This window comes from Dendronephthya gigantea, unplaced genomic scaffold (genome assembly GCF_004324835.1).
Source record: "Dendronephthya gigantea isolate DGI-Jeju-01 unplaced genomic scaffold, DenGig_1.0 000687F, whole genome shotgun sequence".
Taxonomy (NCBI): Eukaryota; Metazoa; Cnidaria; class Anthozoa; order Malacalcyonacea; family Nephtheidae; genus Dendronephthya; species Dendronephthya gigantea.
In genome coordinates, this window is record NW_021163697.1 from 14,896 (window position 1) to 27,610 (window position 12,715).

The 12,715-nt window shown below is 37.7% G+C and overlaps 1 protein-coding gene and 1 long non-coding RNA gene across 2 annotated transcripts; one reads left to right on the forward strand and one right to left on the reverse strand.

Annotated features, from left to right (window-relative positions):
• The first annotated feature begins 1,209 nt into the window (after positions 1-1,209).
• LOC114544210 (homeobox protein Hox-B5b-like) lies at positions 1,210-5,184 on the forward strand. The gene is made up of 2 exons (XM_028562906.1): positions 1,210-1,583; positions 3,928-5,184. Exons 1-2 carry the CDS (start codon positions 1,271-1,273, stop codon positions 4,230-4,232), a joined length of 618 nt encoding a protein of 205 aa, XP_028418707.1. The 5' UTR covers positions 1,210-1,270; the 3' UTR covers positions 4,233-5,184.
• LOC114544212 lies at positions 3,683-7,884 on the reverse strand. Its single transcript, XR_003690337.1, has 2 exons — positions 7,696-7,884; positions 3,683-4,001 (listed from the first exon to the last, which is right to left on the reverse strand). It is a non-coding gene; the product is annotated as an uncharacterized LOC114544212 (long non-coding RNA).
• Between the last annotated feature and the right edge of the window lie 4,831 nt (positions 7,885-12,715).

The window sequence follows — 12,715 nt, forward strand, 5'->3', positions numbered from 1 at the left end:
CGGGAATTTCAGTTATGTCTATTTTAGGTGGTTGTTCAACCGTTCACCGCACGGAATGAGGACTATACATTTTTTATTTGCAAAATTTTTGACATGACACGCACAACAGACTTTATTAACTACCTATTATTCACTCCACACCTTAGTAATGATAACCAAAAGTCTTATTGTGTAACATGCAGGTACAATTATTACTATATAGGTATTTAAACTTATCATCAAAATTACTTCAACAACAAACAAGTTTGGGAAAAAATGAAAAACATGACCTTAACCCGCACTTGGCCAACTAAAAAAAGCAAACACGGAAACGAGGCCAAAGGCTCATTGAATTACCAACGATGATTCTCAAAAATGCCAAAAATGTTTTCCTTAGTATCATCTCTGTCGAAATTGCATCAATATTGCAATAATCCACCATAATTCTAGTGAGTAGTCTCCTTGGTTAAGTATATAGGTGCTCAGTACAATACTAACAGTATATAAGAATGACTTGAGGGCATTCGTCTGGTGTTGAAGAATATAAGCTGAACATTTCTATAGAATAGACCAATCAAAACTGTAGAACAGTAAAGGTTCTTGTATTCCATGTTTGTACATCTAATACTCTCACGATACAAGGCTACAAAAAAATAAACTTTTCAAAGGGAAACGTCAACTTTTTAAACCGAAAAATCGATGTTATGATCAAGATATTTGTTGGAGACAGCTATAATCATCAACGTAATTAAGCTCATCCTCATTATATTACAAATGTTCATACCGAAAGTTAAGGGTTCGCCAAGATTAGCATATTTTCACATATGTTTGTTTAGTTTGTTGCTTTTGGTGATCGAACGGGAGCGATATTAGCCTCGATACGAGAAATAGACAGGAAGCAAAACAAGTGAACTGAAATGGCATTATATATCACATGACAAGGTTAACAAGGCTAAGTCGCCCTAACCACAGGGGGCCCGTTTAACAAGCCGTTGAAATATATTGCATGAGCTCACATATTCACTTAATAATGTACGAAAATCACTTAGCAAAACCCCACTTGTTTCAGGGATTTATTTTAGCGTTTCATCACAAAACATTAATCAGGCTTTTTGGAGGAAAAACCGCGGCAAACTTTCTAATAAAAGGTGTTAAAGTGTGTGGGCCTCCGTGAGCCAATCATATCCATCGCATTGCTTATCGCATCGAAATGTGTGGCATATGATTAGAAACGGTATACACATACTATATAAACGTAGCTGCTCGCAGACCAGGAACAAAACTTATAAAGATGAAAGCACATTTGGTCGGCAAATATGTGCCTGTTTACCACGAAACAAGTTATCCCTTCATTCCCGCGATCCGGGAACAGTACGAAAACAGCGCGAGTGCAACGACATCTAACTCGTTGACTTCGCTGGTCAATCTGATAACCGAATTGGAGTTTCATCGGACAGCGTGGACAAAAGAGAACCCATTTTTGGGAGTCTGTGAAAGCGCGAACGCTACGGGAAGCGAGGTGCCGAGGGAGACATCCCCAACACCAACCGATTACGGAGAAAATATCACAAGAAATTCGTGTCGTTTTCAGAAGCCTAGAACAGGTATTTATTCTCGACTGAAAGTTTCCGAAATGAGGAAAAGACTTGATTTACAAAGCTAACCAACTTCAAAATGACTCGATTCTTCAGGTCGAAGAGCACTTTTCTTTTGTAGAGAAAAGGGACAAGGAAATACTCAAACTACAATTAGAATATGAGGGTTTATGGATAAGTAGCGACACCTTCCTTTGCGATAAGTGGGAGATGTGCTTGTCTCCTGACACTATTTTAAACGATATCCATCGACTAAAACGTAATATTTGAAAACAGCGGCACTGTAATACTTTACAGCTTCATTTCAATAATATTAGGTGGCGTTGTGCAAGTCAGGAAGAATTCAGACTTGCACGGAGCGTTGACGTTCTATCTATCGCAGGGTATGTTAATGAGGTAACTGCCTGTACGCGTTTGCCTGGAATTCCTTGGTATAATCGCGCGTAGAATATTTTCATTGGATTAAACTTTTTCTTAGATTCCATGTCGCGAGAGTGAAATTTTTTTAAATATATTGTCTGATGAAGCAAGCGCACTATCTTTGCATCCTGAACTATTTCTGGCGCCCTTTGATTTATGATTTCCTGTCAGGGCGTTAATGTAGAAACTACCGTTCCCCGCTCGGACCTTAATATCTGGTCTGTACAATTAAAATCATCAAATTGTACTTTGAAGGCATGTTTCTTAATCTTCAACAACCATTCAAGTTATTTGTGAACGCGTGGTGCTCTGTAGCAACGCTGTGCCACGCTAATGCAACATTGAAAATTTTCCACGTCGTTGGACGTCTGTGTATGAACGTTCGGTTTAGACAAAGAAAAACAATTCTTGATAAATGATTTCTCTAAAAGTGCATATAAGGTTACATTCAATGTTTCGAGATAGCATTAGAGGAAAGTTCTTTATAATGAAAAGGTCTTGGAACGGTTTGTATGTAATGCCTTATGATTTCAGCCATAAATGCAAGCTCTACTACAGCGGGCACTGTATATATCGTATATTAAACCCACAAAGCCAATTGGGGAAAGCAAAACTGATTTATTTAGCTATTCTAGAGGGATGGAGAAATTACTTAGAAAAACCGTTTATAAAAATGCGTAGGTAAAACGAACATGTTATTCAGAGCCTTGCGGGATCGCTCAGCGTGAAAGAAGTCTTGAGAAAGCGCTTGCAACCGACATGGCAATATCACAAGAAATTCAGCTAAAGATGTCTTTAGATAACGTGTGCCTAGACGAAGAGCTTTCACTAGATCGGTATCGAAGTTCTTGTATTTTTAAGTAGATGCATGGATGCTGTATGTAATCTCTCGAGAAATATACAGCGGCGAGACTTGCATGCAATCTTGCAATAACGCGTATAGTCGAAGTAAATGAAGACATTGCTGCCACCATGCAATATGTATATGCAGACAATATGTATAGGCGCACCTCGCAGGATTATCTGTTTAAAGAGAGAAACTCGTATTATCACGGAGGAAGAGCGCATTTTAAAAGCAAAATTCTCACCATTCTCTGTAGAATTCGCACGTAATTAGAAAACTAGGTAACCTTGTTCCGGCTATAAGAGTCAATTCAATACTTCTTTCAACGAAAGTTTGAAGAAGTGGATAAAATTGAGCAAAGGTAGTTCTGTGCGAAGGAACAATAAACACTTATCGTATTTACGTATGTGCAGTGACTGTCTTCCGCAGACAAGCAGCTGAAAACTTTGATTGTTATTTTTGTTTCCCAGCCAGTCAAGCACTAAAAAATATATGCATCTTCAAGAGATGATGGTTTGTTTTGAGTATTCTAATAAAGACTTTTGAATCGAATTGGATTGAATTGAATTTTTCATTTTTTATTGAGATGCGAACTTTATAGTTACGAAAACGGACCTTTCGACTTCACAAAATTGTTCCTTATACAAATATGGCAGCCTAAGATAACATGAAGTACAGTGATCTGTCATATTTCGTTGTGATGATATTCTCGCAACAATTGCGATCGTATATGTACTCAGTGCAGGGGAAAATACCCGAAATTTGACGAGCCACGGAACGCTGATTTGAATCATTGGCATGTTTCGAAAGACAAGTTTACAGAGAAGCTTACAGAAACATAATAGCCAAATATAAAATTTGAAATAGGGTAAAACATCTGCATGGGTCCGGTTGTATAATATTGTACTATACATTTATCTAAACGTCCCGCGTCTAAACGTTTCGAGAATCTGGCCTCAATTTTGATTGGTTAACTTTCGTCCTACAGTCAACTCCAAAACAATCATTACCCATGCAACCAGTCCCTGCACGGCGATAAGATTTCTCTATTTATCGTCATTTAAAGTCTGCGTACTGTTTTCGTTTCAGGAGAGATCATTCCTTGGAGCGTTAACCAGCCATACAAGAAACGAACACGTGAGATCTACGATCGTCAACAGACCCTAGAGTTGGAGAAAGAGTTCCATTACACTCGTTACCTGACAAAAGAAAGGAGGGCAGAGCTGGCAAATTCCCTTATGTTGTCCGAAAGACAGATTAAAATTTGGTTCCAAAATCGCCGTATGAAATGGAAAAAGGAGAAGAAGCCGATTATTCCAAATAAACGACGAGCTCGCTTTGGCAGAAAAAAGGTTGCGCAAACGTTTGAGACGAGCAGGTTTAATAATTGTTGAAATTCATGTAAATACAGTACAGCTATAATTTTGTTACATACGCTAGAAGCAGCAGTCCCAAGGCCTGAAAGACGTTTTGAAATAGTAATAAACTGAATTAATTAGAAGTTTAGTGCAGTTGTAACAGAATTTGCAATAAGTGTCGTTTTTGCATTATTTATTGAATCTCCTTACCTAGGTTTTTGTTGGCCGCCCTGTTGAAATTTCGAACGAGGTAGGTGCATGGACGTGGTTCGTATTCAGCCTCGAACAATACGTTCGCTGATAAGCATGTAAACAAAAAACCCCCTCATCTCAAACGTATTGAATGGCTTATATTGGCTGGCTTGCATGCAACCGATGTTGAAGATGGATAAAAATAACTGAAAACGAGTTTACATCATAATTCTCGGAAATCAAAATAGCTATAGCGAATTATACAAATTAAATAGTAGGTGATTATCAATCATGCAACACAGTGTGAAAATCTGTTATACCTGAACAATATTGTAAAAGCCAGTTGTGATCTGCGATAAAAGCCTAACACGATTATACTGATATGACAGAAATACCCATGCAAAGTTGATTTCAGCTGTGAAAAACTAGTATATCAGTGAATGCTTTAATGCTTTAAAAATATTATATTTACTGTATACTTCTCTTTCGCGTAACACTTTCAATTAATGTAGTGATCTATGTATAATTTCAGTTATTTTGTAACATGGCCGGTTTAAAGACCAGCAACACGTTACATTATGTATACATTAACAGTATAAGTTAATAAGAAATAGGATCTCTGGGCAAAGAAGATTAGGGACCCATTGATCATACAACTCCTATCATGTTGCCGTTTTTTATGATTTAGCGTAAAATATTGTGGGCTACGTTAAGAACATGTGTCAGCTCTGTATTATAGAAATGGGAATTGAAAAGAGAAATATATGCCAGGCTATACTGCTTTGGTAAAATTATTTTAGGCTTAAAAATATAAAAATTTTGGAATTGCAGTAATTGATGATTAATGTTGGTTTATATTATTATTTTATTTGGGAAACCAAATTACGAACCGTTGGAAGAATTATGGGTACATAACTTGGATATAGTTTTGCGCTTTCTTCTTTTTAATGAACATAAATTAAATGTTAGTGGTGTTTTAAAACGAAGGCAGAAACATACTATTTGGGAGCTTTAGCAGTGAGTACGAGTACAATATACGACATTTTCGCGACAAGCTCGGTGCTTGCCTACGCCATCGCTGCTAAAGCTCCCATTTATTATTAAAATCAGAACGGTATCTATTATTAAAAAGATGCAAAAATAAATATATAAAACAAGTATAGCTTATATAATAATTATATAAGGCAAGTATAGCTTCGACCCTATCTACCCCCTGACGTACTACTTTTTGAAAAATTATCACTTTTTCAGAGCAACTGTGTCGTTATGACAATGTTTTGGATCCATCTTGATCACGAAAAATATACTGGTACGCAAAGGTAAAAATGCTCGTTTTATAACACTAGACATGGTTCGTGCTGACTTAATATTGAAAGTCCATGTTTTCCTTTGCCCTGATTGGGGCATGCATGGTCACTGTTATACATCTTGTTGTGTACCTGTTATATGTCTTGCAACATGAATGGGCAGTATATATGCTCTATAATCAGTTTAACTTTTTTATGCACTACATGGGTACAAAATCGTCACAATTAAGTTAAGTGCCATTTGTCAATCCTGCAGTGTGGGTATAATATCACAATATAAGGCATAAGTATGCTTTTTGCCCGACTTAAGCTCAATTCAGTCTGAACCGATGAAGAGGGTTAAATGAATGAGCTTCAGAAAAGTGGAAAACATATGGCTGGCCACGAATCTGAATCATGACTATCTTTTATAGCATATAAATCATAAAACAAAGCAAATCCCGGATTGAAAAAAATAATATGCTGATTACCTCACCTAAACTTGCATGGCTGGGTAGCTAGATTAGGCAATCTTGACTGTTCGTTGAAATTAAGTTTTACGTGTTCGAAGTTTTGTCATTCAATAACAACACTTGCTTCACTTTGTTGACTTATACGGCTGGATAAAAATTGACACTATAGTCTATATGTAAGAACGGGCAAATGAAATTGAATACGCCTTTTCATGCGTTGTACGCTAATAATGACTGATATGTACAAGTTGTATACTTGTATATATTAATTACGTAAAGATTATCAATTGATGTTATACAACTGCGTCGGTGTGGTGTTGGGAATAGCAGAGTCAGAGATCCTACGCCAAACACCACATTTCGCACCCTCTTAACACTTAGCCAGTCAGCCAGTCTTAGAGAAACATCACCTACTTCGATACTTCGATAGCGCTCACTCAAGCATTCGCGCCAGCCTTCGTGTCTACATGTATGCATGGAACCAGAAAACCGCCTTGATTATGCGCATTTTCCTCTGCTACTCGTTCGCTCACGGCTTGGCGACAAACCTGTGTGAAAACGAAAAGGACGTGACAATTTTTTCCTCGCTCTTTCACGATTATTCCAGACTTAAAAATAGCACATAGTCATGGTTCCAAACGTCTCGCGCAATTTTTGCTTGTCACCGCGATTTGGAACGGAACTGAACAATATACTTATGACAGCATTGTATTGTATCTGGTTTTGCTAATCCTAAATATTGGTGATTTGTACGCAATGATTTTATTGTCAATAATGAGTTTTAGACAACATCAAACATAGTCTTGCCAAGAAATTCCTGAAGTATTTCGGAAGCTGCATCCAAGCACAACTAGTCAACAAATTTGAAATTTGTATAGATTGGTGGTTCCTTTACGAAACAGAAACGAAGAAGTTGCCTTTATTTGGCTCGGTTTTCATCTCTATTTCGGATTTTTCTCATTCCTCGCCAAGCCATTCATTACATTACATATATAGAATAAAATTCTGTGCTACACTTGAGAGTCATAAGCGAACCGTTGACCTATAAACGTGATAACTGACTAGCGAATCAATAGCGGTTACTTTAAACGCCCCTTTTGAATTTTTAACTAATTAGTTTAAGAGCACAAATCTAAAGAAACAAGTGGAAGACGTAACCGAGTTGCAACTCCAATATAACTGCTCGAAAACTACAAGCAACGCAATATTTTTTTGCGCAACGGCTAAAGTGCCCCCATGAAATTTTGCATAACTTCCGTCGAGTCTGAATTGAAACAAGCATATGTACACATTAGGAAATAAAACATCATCGTACTATCAATTGTGAGATCGCAGAGAAAACATCACTAATGCTTCAATAGCAAACAGAGTTGCATTGTATCACAATTTTGTGGGTTCTTTAACTCTAATCGGTATCTTGACCAATGACTTGTCTCAAAATCACCACAGTTGTATAATATACGAATCGGTAGAGGGGACATCCGTCATGGGGCCCATCATTTCCAGCGTAAAACAGTGCCTAAAAACTCTATTACCCGGCAAATATACCTCTTAAATGACTTAATCCATCCTTCATGAAAAACTTTTACTCCACAACATGCATTTCGCAAGGCAGTGTGTAGGTGTAACGAACACTGATATAGAAAGGTTTGAATCGTTGTTCCTGCTATACAGTGTTTTGCGCACTAAGTTTCCTACTGCCGATTGCGCTGGTTTTATTTTACAGGTCAATCGAACGACTACCAGTAAATCATTTAAAAACACTACAGATGTTGGGATACGTGTCAGCAAGAGCTAATTCAGGTTTTCCTTCCAAAATCTGGAACGCATTTCTCATGCAATCGTGGGCAAAACAAGCATCATAAATCACGGCTTCGGTGACATACCGCGCAGTTCCTGACACAACTGTCACAAATGAGATATTACCCTCTTTTTCGCAACTAAAATACACGCTCTTCGGTGCCACAGAACCTTGCACTTGCTGCATTCCACTGTCAAATTTGATTTATGCCTCTCCGCTGCGAAACGAAATTCATTTTTGTACATTATTGATTTCAGACTTGCAGTCTGTGCCACGGCCACGCAACACACGACCGAAAACAAATTTCACATAATTTTACCAAATTTAGACCGATGCTGACATTTCGGTTCGAATATTCTGGACTAAATAACCGACGAAATTCACGCCATAAACTAGCATCAGCGCATGAAGCATAGAGGCATAAAGAGAATATTTGTTTTTCTCTTGTAAAGCAATCGGAGATGACGTAATTGATTGGTCTCTGGGTGGACACTGTTTCAAAGTTTACAAATGCGCTGCTCTAAACCTGACTGAAACTATGAAAACATGTATAAACTAACACCGACCAATAAATCTATTGTTACGCGCACACGATGTTTATGATACGTACAAAAGGTGTGGCCGAGCATTTTAAGTCGTCCTTGGCGCCACAAGTCGCGTTGACGCTAACAGTTTTTACACGTTTTCCACACTTATTGACCCGCGCAAAGACAAGCTTCTTAATACATCTAGGTTCGTATTAAATAAAACAGAGAATCTAATCCTAACAGAATGATTTCAGTTCCTTCCCGCAATGTGTACTATTTACAGAGAAATGTACATTCATTATGCGCTTTTAATTTCGAAGTTTCTTCGTGAATGAAAAGAGAACAAGAGTTTCAATGGTTTAAATATTGATCGTCTGGGTCGGTTTGTAAATCCAGCGTTTCTAAGATGCGGTCTTGTCGAGAATTATGTTTGTCTCAGACAACAACGATAAATCTATAAGCTGGAAAATAGATCTGTCAATGTAGATTACCTCAAATGGCGGACAACAAAATAGGGCCATAAATCTTCCGATCTTGCCGGAGACGCAGGAATTCCCTTCGCCGATTGGTGCAAAACAGTCACGTGGCCCGTGGTCGCAATTAGCGCACAGTTTCCACTGACAGTTTGGGTTTCATGTGTCGTGGTCGAAATAAATCATAAAACGCCAACGATGAGCAACGTTAACTTTTTCACTAATTCATATTTTCATTCCAATGTCGAGCCGGTGCATTTGTCACAGCGTGTCGACACTGCTTTAACAAGGAACGCATGTAGCTCAATTCAGCCGATAATTCCAGTTTTGCCCTCCAATGGTTACGGCGTCCCGAACCTGTGGTCGTTTTCGAACGCCGTTGACGCGACGGCGCAAGCGAGTTATGGAACGGCGAGTTCGGAGAACAGAGGGAACGAAGAAGCCACGGTCATGGCGAACCCCCAGCCGGTTTACGCTTGGATGAAGAAGAAACGAGGGAAGGCTGGAAAAGACGAGGAAAACAACGAAGGTAGGCACACGAAGGAGGGCCGCTCCCAACACGAAGTTGTTTTCGAAACCTTTCACGAGAGCTAAGGGCGATTTCTCGCATAAATTTTGGCATAACAACGTCGCTAGCTTGTTATATTTGTCTTACATAATGTTTGTTATGAAAAATGTAAAACCATAAGCATCTAAGTGTGAGAAAAAGTCATTAACACACGCGATACGTAAAATAATTCGACAGGAGTAAACCGAATGACTAGCATTAGTCAGCAGATACAGTCCGCACAGACAAGGCTTTCAAAGGAAAGATTCAGTGTTTGCTTGCTTTTTGTTGATTTGAATATGTATGAGAATCGTTTCTCGAGAGTATATTATTTGTTTTAGTCCTAAAACTAACGCCAAAAAGCGAGAAATTCGCATGCACTTTGAGTGCCACCATTGTTCTCATTTCCTTTATGTGGGTTTGTGAGAAGAACATCAACACTGTCCTTTCCCGGTGCGCCATTTTGTTACCAGTCGACGATAATTCATATTTGAATTTCGATTGTTTCTTTCGAGTCTATAAGGTGCCTTTTTTTTAGGCGGGCGCGCATGAACAATGATGATTCGCTAAGACAGATTTGTCATTAGGCAATTTCCTTGGATGGTGTAAAAATTCACCCGTTCATGACACATTGCCGTTGTTCAATTACCTGTGGCGCGTTTAGCAAGTTCGCTAATCCATCACACAAAGCAATGAAGATGTATTGATCCGGACAAATTGTCTATTTGTCTTTGTTAAGCCAATCTGAAACCGAAGCGCTGTAAAGTAAACTACAAAAATCACTAGTGTCCATGCATATCGCTTTTATTAGCACGATCAAATTATAGAACACCTATAAATATTGAAATGTTAAAAACGATTTGTGTAAAATTGCTGGCCTATACATGATAAATAACTTACTATGCCATTGAAAATCGAAGCGAAGCCCTTCCGTTTCATCTTCTTAAAAGTTAATCGCAGCAAATCGATATACTTATATATGCTATATGTGTTGGAAACATTCCAGTTCGGACAGTAAATCTTTCCCACTGTAAGTGTATACACGCCGGCCCATAGGTTGTGGTAAAAATTTTTAGTTAGTTAATACTGTACGCAAGCATCGTAAAAAAACTACGAGTTTACAGGATATAGTGATCCTTATGAATGCACAAAATAGCGGAAGGATTTTGGCAAGATATGGGGTGATATATTTTGTATTGTATATGTGCATGAAAGTGCATAGGAATTGTTTTTTCGGATAAATGAGCTTGTTGGCCCAGTCTTTACTAAGCGTGTTACTAAAAGCAAGAACAGAACAAAATGAAAATTTAAAATAATCCCGTGTTTTCCTAGATCCTAAATACCAGAATGTCGCTTTAATATTGCTAAATGTTGCTTTAATATAGCATACAAAATAATTCTTGTTTTTCCTAGAGATTCAAAATATTAGAATGTCGCATGCTTATAGCATGCATGCTCTGCTAGCGCTGTATAGGACTCTGTTTCATATAAAAATGAAAATCCATTGGGCTTAATTAAATTCCTTTTCATTTCATTTTATTATCAATATTCAGTTAACCTTAATCGAGGAACATATTTGTAATCATTTTCAATTCAAGGTATACCATGAGACCAGTTTTAGATCTAGCAAGATTGCATGTGAGGTTGTCGGAAATTTCTCATCTTTGTTGTGTATTGTATTCAACTTTATACCATTTAAGTGCCCGTCGAACTAAACATGCAAGTTATAGCTAGTACAACTATGCAAGCTAATATATAGGGAAACATTGTTCAGGATTATGCATGTGGGAAGTCATCAGTATAGATGTTTACTTTGTGGATTAACCCTTGTATTGCTCTCTATTAACTATTCATGATCAATTTCGTAGGGGACATATATTGCCTGATTATTATAAACAACGTAGCTAATCGTTGCTTATTTCAATGATTGATTTAAGACAAATAAAGCATAATTATTTACAGAATTTGCATTTTTGTAACGACAATCTTTCTAAATGCAGAGTTTGACTTCGAAAGCAAGTCAGAACTCAATTCTAACTTTCACACAACATTTATCCAGAATATTTGATGACCATTTTATTTCTTTCATAGGGTAATACTGTTCCATGAAAATGCATATAATATGTAGTAGATGCATATGGTTGAGTAAAAAGATTAAGTAGACAACTGCACGTTTTATCAGTCCGTACACAAAAACCTTCCTCTGATAACAGTAGCCCTTTTAGGTTAACGTTTGCTATATATAATCGTTCCAAGAGGCCCTGGTATTTTATAAAATAATACAACTCGAGAAACACCCAGCGAAATTATTTAATTTTAGAAAAGTGCGAATATAGCCTATATATGACTCGGCCAAGTACTACCAGCATTACTGGGTTGCCTGACTGAGACATAAAAACATGGTCTCCCGTGCCAAAGTCAAAGACCGCGTGCGTGTTAGACTTGTTAGGCTTCGCTTTCGGCCTCTCAGTAAATATAGGCTCATATATATCTATAATACTAATCGGGGAAAATTTCACTAGGAGAAATTTTTGCATAAGAAATTCATGGGGTAACATGGATTCATAAACAACTCAGAGAAAATTTCGTTACCGGAAACAGTACTTCCAGATAAACGTAAACCAAGCGATGAATTTGTTCAGTGTTGATCGAAACCAGAGCCTGCTGCATGTCTTTCAAATTTTTCAACTGTAGGCTTTGTCTCTATAATAATACTTTAACTTTACCATGTAGTGAAAACTTATGTCATCCCTGGAATTTGCATTGCATGTATGTATGTATGTAAATATACTCGAATTGCAAAGTGATTTATGCATGCATGTACAACCTAGAGTATGTTTATATTTTACAAAAGTTCATTAATTTAATGTTTTATGATATAGACCCAGAACCGTACGTGATTCGTGTCGTAAAAAGGCTTACACCAACGCCCAGATCCTGGAACTCGAAAAGGAGTTTCATTTTAACCGTATCTCTGTCGACCAAGACGAATCGAGATTGCGCACTCGTTGAAGTTATCAGAACGCCAGGTCAAAGTTTGGTTCCAGAACCGACGAATGAAACTGAAGAAGGATGAAAGAGTGAAGGAAGAGAAGGCAGGAATTAAAGAAAACGATTCTTTTATTTACCCTCAAGGACTCGCGGGCCACATGAACGATAACGGAGCTTCGTTGTTGAAGCAGTTCACGAACTTTCAGCCGTTCACAGTTGGCTTTTCTTA

Bases quoted from the DNA above. Each gene is read 5' to 3' on its own strand.
- LOC114544210 (XM_028562906.1), top strand. From the start codon at position 1,271: ATGAAAGCACATTTGGTCGGCAAATATGTGCCTGTTTACCACGAAACA. The intron at 1,584-3,927 runs GTATTTATTCTC...TTTTCGTTTCAG, and splicing joins TTTTCAGAAGCCTAGAACAG to GAGAGATCATTCCTTGGAGC.